The sequence below is a fragment of the Rhinolophus ferrumequinum genome, chromosome 7 (genome assembly GCF_004115265.2).
Source record: "Rhinolophus ferrumequinum isolate MPI-CBG mRhiFer1 chromosome 7, mRhiFer1_v1.p, whole genome shotgun sequence".
Lineage (NCBI taxonomy): Eukaryota > Metazoa > Chordata > Mammalia > Chiroptera > Rhinolophidae > Rhinolophus > Rhinolophus ferrumequinum.
In genome coordinates, this window is record NC_046290.1 from 17633421 (window position 1) to 17656599 (window position 23179).

The 23179-nt window shown below is 30.6% G+C and overlaps 1 protein-coding gene across 1 annotated transcript in view; it reads right to left on the reverse strand.

The window, feature by feature from the left end:
• CDH9 (cadherin 9) overlaps nt 1-23179 on the reverse strand; it is a 108871-nt gene that overhangs the window by 13011 nt on the left and 72681 nt on the right. Inside the window, 6 exon segments of the mRNA XM_033110582.1 lie at nt 6214-6467; nt 7438-7625; nt 10343-10502; nt 10504-10511; nt 11098-11217; nt 18187-18481. Coding sequence (XP_032966473.1) covers nt 6214-6467; nt 7438-7625; nt 10343-10502; nt 10504-10511; nt 11098-11217; nt 18187-18481 — 1025 coding nt within the window.

Sequence of the window (23179 nt, forward strand, 5' to 3'; positions counted from 1 at the left end):
TCCCGTAAAATACTCCCCTCACTTTGAGTACACTTATTCCATCGTTCTTGCCACTTTCTGAAGCAGTTCTGGAAGTCCTTTTTCATGACTGTCCTGACATCATCCTCCATCATGATAATCCTCCATGTCACACTTCACTTCTGGTATCGTGATTTCTGCCAAATAAAATTTTGACAGTGTGTGCTCATCCACCTTATTCACCAGATCTGGTATCATGTGACTCTGGTTCTTCCCCAAAGTCAAAATGACCATGAATGGATTCAGGACATCAAGGAAACCACGACAGCACAACTAAAGACTCTCATGAAAGAAGACTTCCAGAACTCAGTTCTTATTCTAACATACCTATTCGTGTACTAAAATTGAAGATGGTAGTTATATGAAATTGTCTTTTTAAAATTTCTATTCCTTCATAGTGCTAAAATGAAACAACATATAGTGTTTCCAATCTCTAGATGTCAACCGTTCTACAATTTAGCTCCTACTGTGGGTTGAAAAAGTCACTGGAACATTAACGAATGTTTTGTTTTTCTTAAAAATTTTCTTAATTTCTTAAAAAATACTTTTACCAAATTCTGCTTATAAATAAAAACTGAAAATGAACACAAAGACAGCAAACTAAAAGAACATAACTTCATCAATGCATTGAATGGAACTCAATTCATAATATTCACCTGTATATATGTCTCTCTATTATTAGAAAGGTCAAGAGTTAACCATTACCTGCTTATGGCTGAATAGATCTTGGAGTTCTTCCTACTATTCACATTGACGATCAAAGAGGAAAACAAAAATCCCTTTGTGCCCATTGCTATTTGTCGTAGAGATTATCATGGGGATTTCTATTGAAGAATAGCTAACAATTCTAACATTATACAAATCTCTTGACTCACTTGGAGCTTATGTGAACTCAAAATAGGTCAGAATTTCGGCTGCCCTACTCTTAGAGTCAATCTTGATAGGAATTGTTCTCAAGTTAAGAATTCATGAAAGAACATCACTTTGATGATTTAGAAATAGCTCACTTTAACATAAGTACTGCAAACTGCCAGGTCTATATTCAGAAATTTGCCCCAGTGTAAATAATGTCCTGCAGTTTTTCAAAGCCAAAGGATAATTTTCTTTTACTTAGCAGCCAATGTTCTATTTTCAATGTAGCATAGGCCACTCCGGTTTACCTATTAATAATAAATGCATCGGATTACAACAAATGACCAGAAAGAGCATGATAAACACTTAACACAAGACAAAGCTTTCTCTAAATTCCATCAGATAGCCTATTAAAACACAATTTCATTGATCTCCTTACATTGAATTTAAACAATAATTGAAAAAAAATCACTGGCATGATTTTTTGAATGACTACCTACTGCAGAGAAAGGATCTAATCATATAGTCCTCAAATAACAAAAGATCACAAGAAAACTGAGCCTGTGAAAGCTAAACTCTGGTTTTAGTTATTTGCTTTTCTTTTTTTTTTATGATCTACCATTAACAATCAAACACATATCATATCCCTCCATTTTCATCTACACACACACAAAAGTAATTTCAATTAAAAACACCAGAACAAATCGATAATATGCAGAACTATGCCAAAGATAACATTCCTTTTTCTTTACTAAGATCCCAGTATATTGTCCACCACCTAAATCAATAATTGGGGTATGCTTTTTCTCTCTTCTTTCCAGCTATTGCTTTCCATAAATATGTTTTTTAGCTATGAACTATGAAACCATTCCCTTTCAAAACAAGAACGTGGCTATAAAACGTTTGAAGAAATAGTTAAAAAAATTTATTTTCATATATTAGTGGCATGATTTTAAAATTATTATTTTATTCTCTGTAATAAAATCAAGCAATTATTAAGGAAACCCTTATGTATATACGAATGTACTTATTCACTTATCCTAGTTTATGGTAGAATCATGTACATTTTACTGAGGCATAACTAATTTCTCACTAACAAGTTTGTTTTGGATCTACTTACTTCTCAATTTGACTGCAGTGAAAAGGATTTCTTCGAAAATTTATTGAACTTTAAATATGTTGAGCATAACATAGGTGTGAGATGAGATAACATGTCTTTTCAGAATCTGTAAAGCTATAATCATCCTTATAACCTGGGAAATCTCATGATTACTAATGAAGGGGACTGGAGCTTACAACAGCTGCTAATTGTGACCATAATCTCATGTTGCAAGTGGCAGATGTATGTCAGAAAATATGTTTGATGAACAGATTTATTGGTGGATGAGAATTAGTTCCCAAACTTTCCCTGGAAAATGTTATCCCATGATGCTTATCATAGCCTATTTCTGCTGGGGTGATCAGTCATCCTTCTAAATTCTACCGGAGCAAACAAAAGAGTCACATATCACAATTTTGCCTCCTTATTGAATTATTGCTGGTTTTTCACTCTATAATTGGATATGTAAAGCTTTTTTTACATACATTTTTTATGTTAACAGGAATCAGCTTATATGCTATATTTTCAGGCTTGGCCTTATATGGGGGCAGATTTGGCAATATAATTTTAGGAGCATAATTTGAGATTCATTTGTTATTTCAATATTTCTCTTCTGTCATAATTCTTGAGATTTTAATGGTAAAACTACTGTTTTTGTTTTTTTTCAAGACTTGAGTACCCCACAAAAAGCAAATATTTCTGAGAGAACTATGAACTTAAAATGTAACTGTGGAACAAGATTACAAATCTGTTTTTGACCCAGAAATTTTATTCCTAAATGTATATCCTGATGATATTATCAGAGATAGAGGATAGATGTGTGTGTGTGTGTGTTTGTGTGTGTGTGTGTGTGTGTGTGCGTCCAAACAATCTACATGGTGATCAGTGATATATCACCTGCCTGATATGATAGTGTGTTATTGTATATAATAGAAATTACTTAGAATTTACTTAGAAGCAAATATTTACAATTAATAAAAATAAATACCTATATGTATACTCTATGATCTCCACTTAATAAAAATTAGTCAGGTATGAAAATGTCTATAAATGTATTATACAAGTATTTGAAACAACTCAAAATGTCAACCAATAAGTGAACAGAAAAGCAAACTGTGGTATTCCCATATGTTGGAATACGATTCAGCAATTAGAAGAATAAACTATTGATGACACAACAACATTGGAAAAATCTCAAGACAGTTATGCTAAGTGAAAGAAGTTAGACAAGAAAAAAACAAATACTGTATGGTTTCATTTGTATAAATTCAATGAAATCCAATTTAATCTAATCTATATTGATAAAAAGCAGATTAGTGTTTGCCTGGGTATGGGGTTGGGTTAAGGGAAGTTTGAGAGGAAGATAGCGCAAAGGGCCATGAAGAAACTTAAGTGTAAGCTGTATGTGTTTTGTCTTGATTTTGGTGATGTTTTAAAGGGTGTATGAATATGCCAAAGTTTATCGAATCATACAATTTAAATTTGTGCAGTTTATTTTTTGTCAATAGTAACTGAATAGGTTTCTTTTAAAAGAAGAATTAAAAAAAACATAATTTTCTAAGCAAAAATGTCTATGGTGTGAACTTATAAAATTCCATATTGTGGACAGTAGAGAGAAGAGAAACTAGACCAAATTCTGAGAGACTAAAACCATGTTTTGCCTTTTGCATTTTTTTTTTCCCTTGTGGGCTCTGTTTTGTACCACTGAAGTCAGGTTGAATTAATCTACGAATGGGGAACATTATATCAATTATCTTCAAATAATAATCAGATCATTAAGAAAGCAGAGTATATCTGCTAAAGAATTGGCTCTGCATTCAGATCAACAATAGTTTGAATTCTCAGTCTGCTAATTATTTGTACTGTGTCCTTGGGAACGTTCCTTAAAATTCTCTGCATTTCAGTTTATTCTTGTATAAAATGTGGGTAATAACAATGGTACCTATCATATACAGTTGTGATGAAGCTTAAATGAACTAATAATTATAAAGTTCTTTCGACAGTTCTAGTTTCATAGCAAGTGCTCAATAAATTATAAAAAAATATTTTATGGATGGGATAGGCCAAATATTCAACAATATCATGTTATAAAGTTGATGCACAATTGGAGTAGCAGAACATGTAATTTATTGTTTATTACTTTGACAATGATACATGAAAATGTGTAGAAAGGAGTATTACACTAATAAAACTTGATGAAACTCTCAATGTTCTCTGAATAATCAGATACCTTTGGCAACATGGAAAAGTCAGGGTACCTCTCTCAAGTTAACCAACATTCATTGAAATCTTAATAAACAAGATATCATACTAAATGAATGATGAAACGATATACAGATTATTAAGATCTGGTCTTATCCGAACTGAGGAATTCTCAATAGTTTGGCAATAAATGGTTCATCATCTGAAAAAGTTAATATACTGGTACTTGTCAACAACTTTCTAATAGTGGGTGACGTTAGTTGACAAAAGTTACAATCAATGATGTTTTGAAAAACATGAATGTCAAATTTTAATAGAAGCATTTGGTGCCACAAAAAACTAGGGAGAAATGAGAGCACAGCCCACACTGACTACTGTTTTTTGGAATCTAGCAAAAATCATCAGTGTCAGATACCTTTGAGCATTTATAGCTGTTGGTGTAAGCAATCCCTTTTCCTTCTTTTTTAAACATACGTGGTGATTTATTTCTATTGCAATATTCCGGAAACATGAAAATATTTGAAACTTTTTATTGTTACCTAAAAATAATAAATGCACATATAAGAGATGCCAAAACCAATCAGCCACACATGATTTCAATAAAATACAAATAAACATTATTTTGGATATAAACATACTAGTACATATACATAGACCACTGGGGAACTAGATTACTTATTCATTTCATTTTAGCAGTTTTGTTTTATAAAACATGTTGATTTTTAAATCAATACATCATCTGTGTGCTAATAAAAATTGAGTAAAATAATTTGCATATCGATATTATAACTCATGTTTTTAAAGGAACATTGAACAAACATGCATAATTCGAACCCAAACATTTATCGAAAAGAGAAAGCTGAGTGAATTCCATTCTAATTAACCTAAAATTAACCAAATAAACTCTGAGCATTAACTACAGATTAAAATTTTGTGGACTTAATCAACTAACAAATTAAATATTCCTTAGGATATATTTAGTGCAAAAAGTATTGCTTTGTAAATTAACAGTATTGAACCGTCTTTTTTATGTTTAAAAAGTCAATTCTATATTTAGTATCATGCTTACTAATTTTCTATGTGTGATAGTCTGACATGAATTCTAAGAAATTCGGGCATTCTCAATAATAATTTAACCATTTATTTTCCTTAATTAAAAATTAAACTTTAAAGCAGAATTGTATGCATTTTACTAGCCACACATTAGCAGATAATGTATTACTTATTAATCTTCTCAATAATCTTTGTCTTCATTAACATATAAACCCATCTTCATCCACCCATCCCATTTATCTATTTATGTCACAACTGTATTTACATTCTCCTTACGCGCCATGTATAAAAATCATTTAAGTTTCTGGCATAGTTGAAAGCTTTGAAATGGTAAATATATAATGTTCAAACTTTGGGAAAGTATTACACTAAATTACACAATACTGTACTATTTTTAATACTTTTACCATTCTCAAATATTATTACTCTCTTTACCAATTCTGTGTTATTGTTTGAATATAACTGACACATTGTTTCTCCAAAATTTTAATATATGGTATGCATAGTGACTATTTCCAAAAGAAGCTATTTCAATATTTTCAAAGCATTTCTTAATTACATTTTCAGAAGGACAGTTTTTTTTTCTAATTTACTTGTTTTGATCACCTATTATTTGAACTATGATTTATCTGAGAGGGACAATGGGACAGAATCATAGCAGCTAAGGAGTTAAAATTAACAGACTCTGGAGCCAAACAGTCTGATTCTCAAACTTACCTTTGCCACTGACTACTTATTGGGCTAGATATTTAAATGTTCAGTGTTTGAGTCTTATTAGCAGAAAGGTATAATAATGGAATACCCCATGTAAAGTGATAAGTCAAATAAGATAATACATCCAGAGCACTTAGAAGAGAGCCCAGTTAACAACTTGTGCTATGGAAGTGTTTGTATTTCATCTACGTTGTACAATGTTATTTTTTTCACACAGCTTATAAATAGAGAGATGATTATTTTTCTGCAAAGCTATATTTTCCCCAAATACTTACTTTATTAAATTGTTCTTGGCATCTGGGTCATACGCTGTAACCTGTCCAATGATGCTGCCCTCCTTTACATCTTCATCTACTTCTATCAAATAAGACATTTTGCTGAATACAGGAGGCTCATCTGAGTCTTCCACAGATATTTTGACCGTGGCTGTGTCTTTGAAAGGTCCCAGATGTAGGAATCGTGGATCAGGGTGAGTGTTACTTGCATCCACTCTTAAAGTATATAGCATTTTCTTTTCAAAATCTAAATTCTGAAGTTAAATAAAATAAGGAAAATTACTATAATATTACAGGCACAACAAGGGAAGACAATTTCAAAACTTGACAACCAACTCTCTTAATGGTACCAGTAATTCTGGTTAAATAACTTTCCCAATTATTGCTTCATAGGTATAAATAAATTAATAAATGTTTGTTTTGCCTTATACTTATTTATGGGGTCACCGAATATAATTTTATACACATTAAGATTAATTCCCACTTAGTAATGGATTTCACATTTTGGTGGTCACAGGTTTGTTACCTAGTGGATATATAGGTTATTTATTTATTATTGTTATTTATTAAACTTGTACAAAGTGAAAATCAGAAGAAATATGGAATAAAATAGAGATTTTGCAAACTATTCATATAAGTTGCTTCCTTAGATTCTACATTTCTAAAAGGAAAACAAATTATTTCATTACTGTGAACACTGGAAAGCAAGACGCAGATGAAAGCAGAACAATCAGGGCAATATAAAGTAATCAATATTTAGCTGGATTATTCTATATGAAGCTTCATAATATTCTCCCACAGGGTATTAAAAATCACGAAATCCAACATAAAATACATAGCATCTTCAGGTTTCATCTGTCTGAATAGACCATTGCATTTAACAATTTAAGTATGTTAAGTGCATGAAATAAAGTGATGGCTGTGTTGTCTATTTTTTTCTGCCACAAAGAAATATGAAACAAGTACATTTGAGGTTATCTAATCCTAGTTTGATTGTTGTTTACTATAAGCCCACGCAGTTGTGGTTTTATATCACTTTTTCAATGTCAATGATGAAGATGCTTTACTTGCTTGAAGTGACATCACAACTATCCCCACTTACATGAAGGATTGACAGCATGTAAAGAATGGAAAAAATAAATCCTAGGCTTTTCTTCCCTTAACTGAAAAGCAAAAATAAACCATAAAGTGCTCAAAGAAAAAATGAAGACAGGAAAAAGAAACCTGTTTGACAGTTATAATCCCTTCCTGTGTATCCTTGTCAGTGATGACATCGAACATGTCAGCTCCATCTCCTTCTGCGATGCTGTATTCCATTTCAGCATTTTCCCCCACATCAGGGTCATTGGCTTTTATCCTTCCAAGATGAGTTCCAAGAGGTACAGACTCAGGAGAATTAAATTGATACGTACCTGAAAAATTAAATCAAAGCTCTTTTGACATTTCTTCTTTAGATAACAAAAATCTTTCATTTCCTTTTCCTCTTTTACTTAAATAAATGTTAAATTGAGAGAGTTTTTCATCATACCGAATTGTAAGCTGTCAAAATTATAGATTTATTAAGTTGGAAAAATAATTTATAAAGGCAGAACACTTGTTTCATAAATGAGAAATATAAGTTCCAGAAAGATTAAGGGCATGTCCCAAGGTTACTTAGATAATAGATGGTAGGCCTGATATGAAAATCAAGAACTTTGACTTAACAGGGCCATAAACCAAATAAATCTTTTAAATAATTTAATATACATAAAAATGTGTATGACAATGTTGAAAGCTCTAGATAAGCAGTAAATATTTGGTTTCTTGCCCTCTTAATCATGTATTTTTATATATTAAGAAAAGGATAGAAAAATAAATTTGTACACAGACATTATTTTTTCAGATGTTAACGCCTTTGAGTGAGATATGAATTCTTCTGTTTCCTGCAGTTCCAGCCAACCATTACATTGCATCGTGTTATGCCTGAAAGCATTTTAGTCTGTGACTATTTATTCAAAATACAAATAGGAAAAAAAAATTACAAAAAAATTTAATGAAAGTTAGAAATATTTTTAAACATTTAGTATCTGCTTAACGCTATATAAAGCTGAAGGCCCTCTATGTTAACTTACTTAATTCCAAAATTAGGTCTCATAAACCAAGGTAGGTATATTATCCTTGAGGGTAGGGCTCAAGGAAATCATCCTGTAAAATTGGGTAATTTTACAGGATGCAAATTTTACAGAATGCAAAACTAAGGCTCCCTGACTTCAAAGTCTGTTCTCTTTCTGTTTTACTTTTTGGTTAGGAAAGGTGACCTCTAAATCTAACTGCCTGGATTAAAATTATCATTGAGCAGTGTTAGTTAAAATCTCTAACCTTGATTTCTGCATCTATAAAATAATAATCATAATGATAACAAATAACTGATAGGTTTGTTATGAGGATTGCATGAAATTATTTCTTTAATATGCTTACCTCAGGGGCTAGTTCTAGTTTTATTACTGTGATAGTTCCAAATCTTTTGCTAAGATTGTATTAGACCATAGAATTATAGAATGGCAAGCAATTAGAGAATTAGTCAAATCATACTCTTTCAGTTTATATTTAAGGAAACTGAAAGCAAAGTATAGATTTATGTTAATTAAGGTTAGTATTCATGTTCTCAGAAAACTTTATTTTTTAACATTTATCATGTGTTTAATTCTACTATCCAGAACTGAATCATCAAGTATTTTAAATTTGGTTAACCTGGAAAAATACTTTACTGTATTGTAATCAATGTTGTAAATTTAAATTTGAGATCCCTTAATTGAATATTTTAAGATAGGGGCCTTTATACTTTTATTTACTGTAAAATGAAAACATTTTCTAATATGCATAACAACATTTTATTTTCTTTCATTAAATTTATTGTGGTGACAATAGTTAGCAGAATTATATAATTTTCAAGTGCACATTTCTATAATACATCACATATATTACATTGTGTGTTCACCACCCTGAGTTAGTTCTCCTTCCATCATCATATATTTGATTCCCTTTCCTTCTTCTATCAACCCACCTCCACCCATACCATCTGGTAACCACTAAACTATTGTGTTTGTCTACAAGATTTTATTTATTTGCCTGTTGCTTTCAGTTTTTATATCCAACATGTGATTGAAGTCATATAGTTCTTGACTTTTTCTGTCTGACTTATTTTGCTTAGCATAATCATCTCAAGATCCATCCATATTGTCACAAATGGTGGTATTTCATCCTTTCTTATGGCCAAGTAGTATTCCTTTGTTTATATATACCACATCTTTATCCAATCATCCGTCAAAGGACACTGGTTGTTTCCATGTCTTGGCCACCGTAAATAATGCTATAATGAACATTGGGGTACATATATCTTTCAGCAGAGCATTAGAATCTGTTTTTGTAGCACCTCATGGCATGCAAAGCATCCATAGTTTAACATATACGCCTAGAAAGGTGATGACTGAAAGAGTGAGTATTGACCAATTTAACCTTCACAAGTAGGTAGCTGACTTTAATAGCAAACTTTAACATGCCTCAGATACTATCACAACCGAGGGATACCGTAACTCTACAGACCACTAAGAAAAAAAAAAAACAATGCTGCCAACTGAACCCACATGCAGTGACTTTAAATATCTGATTTGAGATATGTTAAAGCATGAGTTTGTATCTTAGACTCAATTAAATAAGGAATTCTAATTCTTATGTACAGATAAGAAAACTGAGGCAAGACAAATGGCAGACATGGGATTTGAAGCCAGGCAGGTAGACTTGAGAGTCTGCACTCCTACTCAGGAAAGAGATTAGAAAAAGAGTGAGATGATCATAGCAAATGCTGAGAAAATTAGCCTGAAGAACATTGTAACTCTTCTAAAGGAAGAAGAAAATAATTAAAGTTGTCAAATGAACCTTATTTTCATGTTTTATTTTACTACCTACTTACTGGTGAAAATGATCATAGTGACTTCCAATTTGTGGGAAATTTTAATATCTTGTAGGGACAAGAGTTGTGGATTGACCTTTTTGCTTAAACTAGTAGTGAAACCACTAGTACAAATATTAGCCTCTTTTTGTAGTGCGTTGGGGAAGACTTCCGATATGAGATCACAGACACTTTCCTTACTCTGGGGAAATCGAGGAGGATTATTGTTGACATCCGTCAGAGTGATGTTCACTGTGGTGGTTCCAGAAAGGCCTCCCATCTGGCCGCCCATGTCTTTGGCTTGTATAACCACTTGGTACTGCTCTCTATTTTCTCTGCTCATGTCTGGTAATGCAGTTTTTTACTATGCCTTTTGGAAAAATAGACAAGTATTTTACAATTTAATCACTGATTTTTTTAAATTAAGTTATATAAGGTCCATTTTACAGAAGTTAATTATAACAAACAGATAAAATGTCCATGTACCTAAGTATTTCCATCCACAACCAATTTAAGATAATTGACAGAACAGAAATAATTTTTCTGTTGGTTACTGTTCAGAAAATGAGTTTTTCTAAATCAATTAGATTATCTTTTTGATTGAAAAAAATAACTTTTATCAAAAAATTGTAAGGAGTATGCTTGCTTCGTTTTAATGATTGTCACATTCTTTAGGTTTGGAGTATTATCTGTGATACATAAAGTGTGGAATCTCTATGAAACTTGGTATTTAGTGTCATAAATTTAAACTCAATAAATAGTCTAAGGAGCTTATGATTCAAATAACCTGTTTAAATAATAGGAAATTTGTTTATGTTTCCATGTAATAAATATAGGGAATAAGTAGAAATATCATACCAAATAGATAGCTTTAATATATAGAAAAATCTACAAATTAATTGTGCATCCAGATGAATTACGTAACTGAGAAAGGATTAAGTAATAAATGTTGTTACCTGATTCTGGGTCCACTGAAAAATATGGCTGTCCTTGCAATATGCTATAGACCACTTTGGCACTATTTCCATAGTTGGCGTCATCTGCGTCAGTTGCAGTCACTTGTATCACAGATGTACCTACATGAACCCCAACCCGAACACAGACACTTACATACTTCCGAATTAGAAACTATCTTTCTGAAAAATCACTGCTGATAGTGTGGTATGTTAGACCATTGTATACTTTGACGAAATTGTTTAAATGATGCTGTCTCAAAAAAAACCAAAAAAAACAATACTCGCTTTTCCCTTTAGTTTTTACAATTTAAATATCCCTTTTATGGTTTGAACTACTAAGAAAATCAAAAACACATTTAATCACAAAGATGAATACAATGAGACAAATTCTGCTTTTTACTCTGGTAAATTAACTGTGTATTGTAAATAAAATGAGAAATAGAGAGGCCATGTTTTTATTAAAAAAACAAACAAAAATGACATAAAATTGACCTCGAAAGGTTTTTGTTTTGTGATATATATGACTATAAAGTGTCTATGCCTCCCTTTAAACTGTATTTAACATATTCAATTATGATTATGCCTATCAATATGCATATGAATTATGCATATAATTCATATATGATTATGCCTATCAATTATTTGCTTCACATATGTAAATCAGCAGATATTTCCCTTATAGTTAAGGAAGTGTATAATTCTGTTTCACATGCAATACTGTAATTTAACATTACTCTCTGCTACATTTTATTTTATAAAATTTAAAGTATGTTATTGTGACTTTGTTAAAAAGATTTTAAAAAGTTTTAAAGGAGCTAACTTCAGGAACTAAGCATAATCCAATATAGTGATAAACATTTCTCATAGTTCACTAGATTTCTATAATCAAGGCATGGTTGTAAAACTACTATTAACTGAAGCCTACCTTGGCCAAAATGAGTTTGTATGACACTTTCCAATATCCTACACATAATTTTTAAAACTATGTGACGCTTATTCTTACATAGAATTTAAAATACTTTAGGACAGGGTGAGTTCCAAATTGACCCTGTCACCTCCTTTAATACCTCACGTATATTACACACTCATCACTTGTGTAATTGAATTGTGGTGAATGTTTCTCAAAATTTGTATGAATATGTGAAATCAAATTCTGAAAGCTAATATATTGTACATTATGATTAAACTAACAGCTCATTTCCTATCAACATATTTGAATACTAACACATGAATTTAGCAAGTCTTTTTGTGTTCTCAAAATTAATTATCAAAAGATGAGAAATTGACCTTTTCCTCTTGAGGCCTCTGTTTCCTCAGCTTTAATGAAATTGATATGTCCTGTGAGAGGACACAGCACAACTCACTCAGTCCATCCCAGATATACTCTTTTGTCCTTTAAAAAATATCCACTCAAGTCCTAATGTCTGAGCTTGACCAAAGCAAAAATGATAAAGTGATTCTTCCCCAAATAATGTTCAAAATTCAAAAAGTTGTTTTCTGATTTATGTTTAATTTATTTTTATATAACCCTACATAAATATATATTAGAAGAATTGTTTTCATTCTTGAGGATTATTTGAAATATGAATTATTAAACATAACCAATATGCTAAATTCAAGTAGGTAGTTCATCAATTTCATGAGATTTCTTTGGCTACCAGTTTTATTTTTCTTTCACTGAAGGTGTCATTTCACAATGGGAACAGGTATAAACACTGAAATATATCTTTTTGACACTCTAGATAATATGTTTTTATTATTAAATTTGATTTGATCGTTTGCTCTTTCTTGTGGGTATCTGATCTTTGAACTTACTCAAAAACACTAGACCTAAAAAACAGGAAGTTAAAGAATAGAAATCAATCCATCCTAAAATGCGGTTACTATGCTACAATCATATATATTTATATATATATATATATATATATATATATATATATGTATATATATATATATATTTATATATATGTGTGTGTGTGTGTGTGTGTGTGTGTATGTATATATATGATACTATCCCATCTCTCAGAATCATGGTAAGAATTTGGAATGCTGTTAAACATTGATAAACCCTGATAGCATATCATTGATATGTTATTTCTAGTAGCAAAATGATAAAAAGAGAGACACCTGCTCTATTGGACTTTAGCACATGGATATTTTTCCCCAGAAATGTAATGATTTATTACACAATTAATACTATTTAGTAATAAAATTTGATAGATAGTGGTTTCTATGTTTTTGTACTGATTTTAAAAATGTTTGTTTATAAAGATAGACTAAAAAGAAATACATAATTTTGATTACTATATCTCTCTAAATTTTCTGAGATGTTTATAATTTTTATTTGTTCTCAAGTAATTTAAATATTTTACTTTAATTTAAACTAAGGACAAAAAATATTACATAAAATTCTGTGATGCCTGAATAGCAAATATATTGAGTTTCTCCGAAAATAAGACCAGATCTTATATTAATTTTTGCTCCTAAAGATGCATTTAGGGCTTATGTTCAGGCAATGTCACACTGACAAATCATGCTAGGGCTTACTTTCTGGTTAGATCTTATTTTTGGGGAAATACGGTGGGTTATTTGTTATTTGTAGGTTTTGTCCTGCATGATGTGAACTCCTCAAAGGCGGAGGCCATGTCTGGTTTTGTTGAACATCTTATCTGTAAAGCCCAGCAGAGTTTCTAGCTCAAAGTCATAATGAGAATTAGCATTTATAGAACGCTTAATGTAGACCAGGAAGAGTTCTTAGCACTCAATTTGTATTATTACTTTATCCTAATACACATAGTAGGCCTTGCGGCATATAGAGGTTGGTCATGATCACACCTAGTAGATGATGGGGATGGGATTCTACCTAGCCAGTCTGAGGAAAGAAGCTCCATTCTAAATACTATAGTAAGTGGCCTGTCTGATGTTATGGACATGTTTGGGCATGTTACATATTGAATCCCCAGGTGGTTAACCTCTAAGAATGGACCAGTCTTAGAACATGAAGGAGTCACTGATGAGTTATTTGTGTGATCTGTGAAAACTACAGAGGGGTTCCTTATTGGGTTGATGGTGTGAGAGGAGAACTGGATAAGTTTGTGAGGGACCAGTTAGCGGAAATACCCAGTCAAGGAGAAATAATGCATCCAAAGTCACCAAATTTACAGTGGTAATTTGCCTAGATGAAGATAAATGCATGGCAGTATAGAGAGTTGATAGGTAATCTATATTAAAAATAGAATGGCCACAAAAATGGAAAATATACAAAGTAGGGATTTACTACAAATATTTATATCAAAGTATATCCCATATTCCTTCATTATATGCCTTCATATATCATCCAGATTGTGTGTTCTGATCAGAAGATACTAATGGGTTTCAGATTTTAAGAGTTAATCGGAGTAATTTGATTTTCACTAAAAAGGAGAAGGGGCACATGACTGAGAATTAAAATAAAATATGGCATGTGGTTTTACCAAAATGAGACAAGGCAGAGGGAAAAAACAAGAAGAATTGGTGAGAGAGAAAAGGGAGAGACACATATATTAAGACAAAAATAAAGGGGAAGAAGAGGAAAGTATATAGAATATCAGAGGATAACATGGGAAAGAAGGGTAAAATAGTATAAAGAAATTTCATTTTTATTTATTTTTTGAGGTTAATCGCTGGAGATTTATTTATTTTTATTTTTTATTAAACTTATTGGGGTGACAATGGTTAGTAAAATTATAGATTTCCAGTGTACAATTCTATAATACATCATCTAAATATTGCATTGTATGTTCACAACTCAGAGTCAGTTCTCCTTCTATCACCATATATTTGACCCCCTTTTCCCGCTTCTACCACCCCCCCACCCCCAACTTACCCTCTGGTAACTATTAAATTGTGTCTATGATTTTTTGTTTGTTTGTGTTTTTCATTTGTTGCTTTCAGTTCTATATCTCACATATGAGTGAAGTCATATGGTTCTTGACTTTTTCTGTCTGATTTACATCCTTTTTATTAGATTTTATTTACCCCCAAAATTAATAGTAGTAGTTTTCATACTCTTTGATTTAAATGAAAATCACTAATATAATAAAATAATATTACAATTAAATCATAGGACGTTACTTCATTTGGTGACAAATTATTATTTCATTATCCCTGTGCTTCAAGTGTCAATATATGGGTTACACATATACGTAAACGGAGAGAAAATCACATCTGCAAAATCATATTGAGTCAATCTTTTTTTTAATCAGGTAGGAGAGTAACTTACCAGAAAAGGCTCTACAGTCTTATTGTAAAATGCTGTTCCTCCCCTCTTATTTGTATTTAATTTTATTGAGGGGAGCATTTGAATTAAAAAAAATAAAATAAGAAAAATGCTGCTTTTGAGGAGTTACTAGCTATATAATAAAATTAGGTGTTTTCCAAACTATGTTTTGCTTAATAAGCATGACTATTTTACAGTGGAGGAAAATAGTAAGGTATTAAAAGTATCTAGCTGTGTCGGAATTTACTAAGCGTTTTTCTTTATTTTTACTAGTATACTAATAAGCTGTCTCTGTGTGTTTTGAGGCAAGTCAGTTTGACTGTTTTGGGCTTAATTTTACTTAGTTATTAAAAGAGATGATTAAACCAAGAATTCTATCTTCTGCATATACATATTATATATATATATATATATATATATATATATATATATATATATATATATACACATACATACACACACATACACACATACATACACATACACATATATATATATATATGCATATGTGTGTGTGTGTGTGTGTGTGTGTATATATATGTACATTTCTATTTAAAAATAGACACATACAAAGTCTATGAGTGGGCCAAGGAGAAAGCAATGAACGCAGTGATGTCAATATTAGTAATAAATATTAATAACTCTCCTCTATGAATAAGACCAAGACTACCTGTAGTTCTTAAATCTTTATTAGTACCAAAGTGGCAACCAGAGACATATTGCCACCTGCTCTATACTTTTTTTAATGTTTTTGGAATTGTAGGAATGGAGAGAATGCAAATGGTAGTGACCAAAATTCTCATTTTTAAGGCCTGCAATAATCAGAAATTGCACTGCCCACAATTTAAAGCTTATATGAATTAAATATAAATTGTCTTATAAGATCATTCTTTTGAACAAGATCATCTTTAAGACTTCTTCCATGAATAGACATATATCCTATATTTTATTATGAATATTGAACAAGAGAGGGTTTTTAAAATTATAGAAGTGCTTAATCCAGTCCTAATCATATCACATAATTGATAAAAATTAATATAATCTAGACTATATTAGTATTTCAGAGGAGAAAAATATATTTTAATTAGGTAGGTAGGTAATATTCTATTAAATACATAAAATAATATAGGAGAAAACACAGGTTAATTGAGTTTAAATATCAATAGTCTCTAATAAATACTTTTTTTAAAAATCAGGTAATGCTTTGAAAATTTTAACTTATTCAAATTTAAATCAATTATTATCAAAATTTATCCTACTCAAACAACTCTCATCTTAATTATACTTTTTTACTCCTATAGTACATCAAACCTTTTTGGAGAAAGATAAGTAAAGGTTGTACTATTACGTGTCAAAATATCTGGAAAAATAACATGTACAAGAAAAACAATAATGTTTTTCAAAGTTAAAGGGTGTTAATCAAAAAGCCAAACTACTTTAGAATGCTCATCAATGGGAAGTTGAAGAGTACAATTTTAGATGTATCTTCATCTCTATAAGACCATACAGAGATCATGATGTATTAAACTCAGTGGTTGACCTCTGTGGACCAATCCAGGATTTTCCAGAGAACTGTATCAGGGTAACAGATATATAAAAATACTAAAGAAAACACATGCACTCATATTTCATCCTAGGCTTTATGATTTCATAGGCCTCCTTTCTAATTTGATGTCTCTTTTATATTATTGAGATGAATGCCTGAAAAAGCCGAAGAACTGTACTTTTCTCGGATAGATGAGATTTCATTTGATATTAGAGGAAGTTATAACTTCTTTCTACAAAATGTGGGTTCTTCTGGCTAGATGGCACAGAGTTAAGAAATATTTACATTACAGGATGTAATTTCAGTAAAGGTGAATAGAAGTTTGCCTTTCCTCATAATTACTTTCGACTAATATGCAATAATCATAATGATGTCAAAGTTATATACTTAACACAAATTTTAAAATAATATTCAACTCAATATCATAAACTTTTGAAAATCAGTTGCATATTTTAGATTTTAAGTTTATATTACTCTTTTTCAGAAATATATTATGATTTAAGAGTCAGCTTTTATTATTTCATTAACAAATCTAAACCTTTCACATAAGTAGAGCTGAAAGTCATCACACATACAATAAAAACATCACATAATAAGAAATAGTATTTAAAATTATATCAACCTTAAAAAAAATGAAACAAATATTTTCAGTTTGCAAAATGAGTCATTATGCACTTGTGGAATGTAACTAAAATAACATAAGAAGACTTAAGATATTGTTGTTATGCTACCAGGTTATTTGATCTTAATTCAGTTGATTAATCTTTCTGGATGCTGGTTTCCTAATTAACAGGATGGAGATTTAAGATTCTATTTCCCATGCTTACCACATGATGTTGTTGCAATGATCAAATGAAACAATCAAAAGAAATTTGTCAAATGCAAGCAGCAGTTGTTATTATGCAAAATAATGCAAGCAAAATTGTTCAAAACTGCTGACACTATTTGATATTCTTTTCATTTCAGGCAAAAAGTACATTCACCTTCACTGCCATTTGAATGGCAGTTGAATAGAGATGAAGATGTTCGTTGAAATGCAATGGAATAACTGTTCCCAGTACTAATCATTTTATCAGTTACAACATAGCAGGAAATCTTCTAATTATTTTCAATTAAGATATATTCAAGTGAAAATAATTGGAAGTGAGATAGCTAACACTAACTAGTTTTCAGTTATAGTTCTTATATTAAAAGAGGCCACATATCATAACCATGTGTCCGTAATAATTACCTCAGCAAACAAGCAAATGAAAAAGTTAATTTACATTGATTAGCATATACCTACCGACTCCAGACATTTCAGGAACACTGGCAGTGTAAAAGTCTTTTGTGAATTTTGGTTCATTGTCATTGATATCATGGATTTTAATGATAAATTCAGATTCAGGTTCCACCTGCCGCCCGGTCTTTCTGTCTATAGCCTTGGCACGAAGAATGTACAGGGATTTTTCTTCTCTGTCTAATTTCTTTGCAGCATGAATATCTCCTGTATTTTCATCTATAACGAATAGACTGCCAGCCCCATCTCCTGTTAATATGTATTTTAAATTTCCATCTCCTTTATCTTGGTCAGTGTGAAGCTTCAGAGAGGTAGAAAAGAAGAGTACTATAAATATATGCATTGTTATTACAGAAAAAAATAATTTTGGCACATAAGTTTGTCTCCATACATCACTGGAACAATGACTCAATGGTTATCTTGATTTTCACTGTGGAGAAACTAAGCATTTCAGTTTTATTATTCTCAAAAATTTTAAAGAAATATATTTATACATCACAAGGGACTAACTTTAAATTACAAAAATAAATCTATCCTTTTTTCAGAACACAGTGTTTCCAAGATATTTTTGAATAGAATGCTACCAAAGTTTAAACCTCTAGTACGTGAATAACAACAACAACAACAAAAAGCACACTAACCTAGATCTTGAGTGTAAAATATTAATATACTCTTGATTACATTTAAAATCATTCAACTGAAAGAGAAATTTCTTGTGAATTTCCTCACATTCTTGTGAATGTGAGAAATTTCTGAATTTACTATCGTGAAAAGTTTAGGATATGCACTGTAGATTTAAAGTGATTTTACTTCCCTTCCATATCATATTGTTTGTACCCATAGATTACAGGCTGTGTCATCACAGAGACCAATCACAAAGAATTTTAATCTCACAGATTATTCTCTTTTGAGTAGGTACTCTTTCAAACACAATGTTCTTATTTTTTGAAATCGGTATATTTTATGGACATTGGAAATTTCGAGTGATATAAAACCACAGGGATTTTTCCAATGACCACATAAATAATTTAATGAAAATAGGATTTTTTTTTTCATAAATCATCTTCCTTCTTCTGATACACACCTATCTTAAAAGTAAACGTCTTAATGCAGAAGGATGGTCATTGTGTATTTAAAACAAGTAAATGAATCATGTAGTCACAGAAATTTTGCATTGGAAAAAAAATCTCAGCATTTCTTCAAATTGAACACTATTCTGAAACTTGAATCTTAACTAGCTTATTCCTACTATGTTGTCTCCTATTGCATACTTCCCAATTTCATTACATCGTGGCTCCACCTATTTGTTTGGTGTCAATTTCATCTGTGAATTGTGTGAATATTTAATCTGTTTTTTATGTCAGCCAAAATTGAAAACACAGGGTTCATATTTTACTCCTTCACTTTTAAAGCCGATGTTAAGGTAACTATCTGCAGCCTTTTCTTCTCTGGACTATCTTCCTGACCATCTATCTGTCTCCATCAGAATGATTACCACCTTTGTTTTGTCCTCCATCCTATCTTATGTAGACCACTACTACAATCTCCTCGTGGATGCCTGCCTCCCGTTCTGCTCTACTCCAAACAAATTTCCATACTAAAGAAGTTGATTTTTCTATATAACAAATCTGGTCATGTCATTCCCAGCTTAAAAATCAATAAGGCACAGTGCATAAGAACCGTGAATCTAAAGTCTTACAAGCCAGGGTTAGTTTCATGAAAATTCCAGTTATTGGGCAAAGTGTGTGTGTGTGTGTGTGTGTACGTACTAAGCCTCTTCTATTATTAGAGGATAATATTCTTTTAAAAATATTCTTTACTTTTATTGTTATTCTAATTGTTTGGATGTTATAGCTGTATTTATACATCATCCATAATCTTGTTCTCATTTCCAGATACATAGCTGCCAACTTTACCCACTTCACTGTGCATTCTGTATGTAACAATTGTTTTGTTTGCTTGTTTTGCTTTCTTCATTTCTCAGACGACCAGTACCAGCTTTTATAACTGATGTTTGCATATGTTTTCCCTTATTCTTTTAACACCCTTTCTTTTCTATCTGTTTTCCCTTAGATAAATATTTATCGTATCTCATTTAAAAATTGTCTTCTGAGGGATGTCTTTCCTGACTATGTACATTAGAAGAGACTGCCTGCCCTGTCAGTATAAAGCACATTTCACTTTTCTATTATGATACTCTTCATTTTGGGTGAAAATTGATTACCATGCCCACTAACCTCGTAATTCAAAAAGAGAATGGTGGATATTTTTCTTGTAAATAATTACAATTTCAACAAATTTCTTTTAAAAACACCCTCGTCTTTTAAACAATATGTTTTTGCATATATACAAGTTTAATTGACATCGATTATTAGAAAAATCAGATCATAAATAGTATAAAACACCAGTTTTTAATTAAATTACAGCTTAGACATTTCTGTATGTCAATAACATTCTTTTAATGACTGCATATTCAAATACGTCTTTCAAACTATTATGTAAGCATATATATACATATATATGCACACATGTTTACAAATATCCTTGTATTGCTAGTACTTTTATTCTAAGAAGAGAAAAAGAAAATACACCTTTAATGAAAGGAAATAAGGATGAAAAACATAGCTATATAGATAATTGATATTTATTAGAAGCTATATTTAATTTGGCAAAAATTGTGGAGAGACCCAAAAAGTTCACCTTGTTAATTTGGTTAGGCTAATTAATGTGCAATAGTATTGCCTGTGGCCATTAAAATTATGGTCTATATATGCATCTATTGGGCGTAACTAATTTAAGTAAGTAAATAGAGTATAATTTCAACTTTCTATATATTTATTTTTATAAAAGTACTCCCAACAGATACATAATATTGAAAACAGTTAAATATTTCAGAAGTTGTTTCCTGCATTTTTAAGCTGTGCAAGTTTTATACATTTTTATGAATAAATTTGTATTAATTTCTCAATGAAATTAAAGAAAAATAAGTAAATAATAGCCAAGAACAATATATGAAATAAAGTATGAAATGTCTCCCACAGCTATATTCTTGTTCTCACGATTATACACTCAGAAAAGGAAACATGAAAGATTGGTCGATTGACAACGTTATCAAATATATTTTCAGATCTGAAACAGTACTAATCAGGAGTAATGCTGAAATTTACCAAAAATGTTGTAGAATAGTAAGTGCTCTGGGACAAAGACCATGTTCTATGTCAGGAAATCTTATCCAATGCTTGTCTTATGGAAATTATTAATAAGTAGCCAGAATAAACAGCAGGAACCAGTGTATACTGATACAAAATTTAAATGGAAATTTTACATATGTACACACAAATTAACATTGGTTTAGATTTTTCCTTATCTCTCCCCATTATTTTCCTTTTATTTAACATAATTATAATACTATAATACAATATTGCTATATCTTTATTTTATTGCATTTAATAAATGTTTCATTTAACACTTTATTGTGATGTATTAAAATGTGTAGGGAACCGAATCTGTATCTGTCACACAGATATGATTCTAAATCTTACTTAGATTCAAATATCTATCAAACAATTTACTTTTCAAGCACTTTTTCCTCATTTAAAATATTTTGGAGTCCGGAAAATATTTATCCAACATAGTAGTAATCATAATCACTACACTTTTCTCTGAATATTCAATTTAAAACATTTCAAGGACAATTCAGCAGTAAAAGTATGCTGTTTGGACTGAGGATGATATCCAAAAGAAATTAAAATATTTATGGAGTTACTAGATTTTCAGAATAAGTATATATTATCACAAAATTTAAAATTTTTCTAAAAAGTAAAATATCTGTGACAAAGTGATATTATTTTAGTCATTTATATATTTAAATTATTATAGTTTTGATTTATTAACATATCTCTACCTGTTTTAAATCCTGCCACAATAATATATATATATGTGTGTGTGTGTGTGTGTGTGTGTGTGTGTACAGTTTTTATTTGTTAATTTAAAATGTAATTTTAAAACAATTATTTCACAAAAAATTCAACATACATTTTAAAACAGTGTCTTTAATCCACAGTTTCATTTTAAGAATGGAAGCTCCCAATAGTTATTTTCTGGTGCAATATAATAAAAACAGAAACTATTGTCCTAAAATACTGAATTTCTCTATCATGTACATTATTGATTTTAAGTCATACCTTTGATAGATATCAATAGTAAAACTTATTGTATGATAATCAAAATATAACTAAAAATCGTATAATGAATGCAAAGCTCAACATTTTTATAGGATCAGTGAAACACAATAAAATAGAAACCTTATGAATATTGTGTATCTATTAGAGAACAAATCCCATATAAAATACCTTAAGAAATATGTGTACTAAGGTATAGTTATTTTCTTCAGATTTTCATGAACCAAATAGTCCCCTTTTCCCTAGAAATCACTTATTTACTTCTTAGAAACTTGAATATATACATTAAAAACACAATGATTCTTAGATACATTTCTAAATTGCTAACTATTATTTTCCAAAAACATAATTTTCAATTTTGCTCTTCTTTTTTTTTTTTTTTTAAATTTATTTTTAATTTATTGGGGTGACAATTGTTAGTAAAATTACATAGATTTCAGGTGTGCAATTCTGTATCACATCATCCATAAATCACATTGTGTGTTCACCACCCAGAGTCAGCTCCCCTTCCATCACCATACATTTGATCCCCCTCACCCTCATCCCCCACCCCCCAACCCCTTTACCTTCTGGTAACCACCAAATTACGTTCCCCAGATTAATTTTCAAGCCCATGGCCTCATTTTTTATAGAAATTGGAAAAATTAAACATGTGCATATAGGATAGGCTAAAAACTTAAAATATATCTGGGATGTCTAACTTCATATGTCAACTTAATGGGGCAACAGGGTGCCCAGATATTTTGTGAAACATTATTCTGGGTGATGCTTCTGAATGAGATTAACAATTGAACCTATAGACTAAATAAAAGTGGATT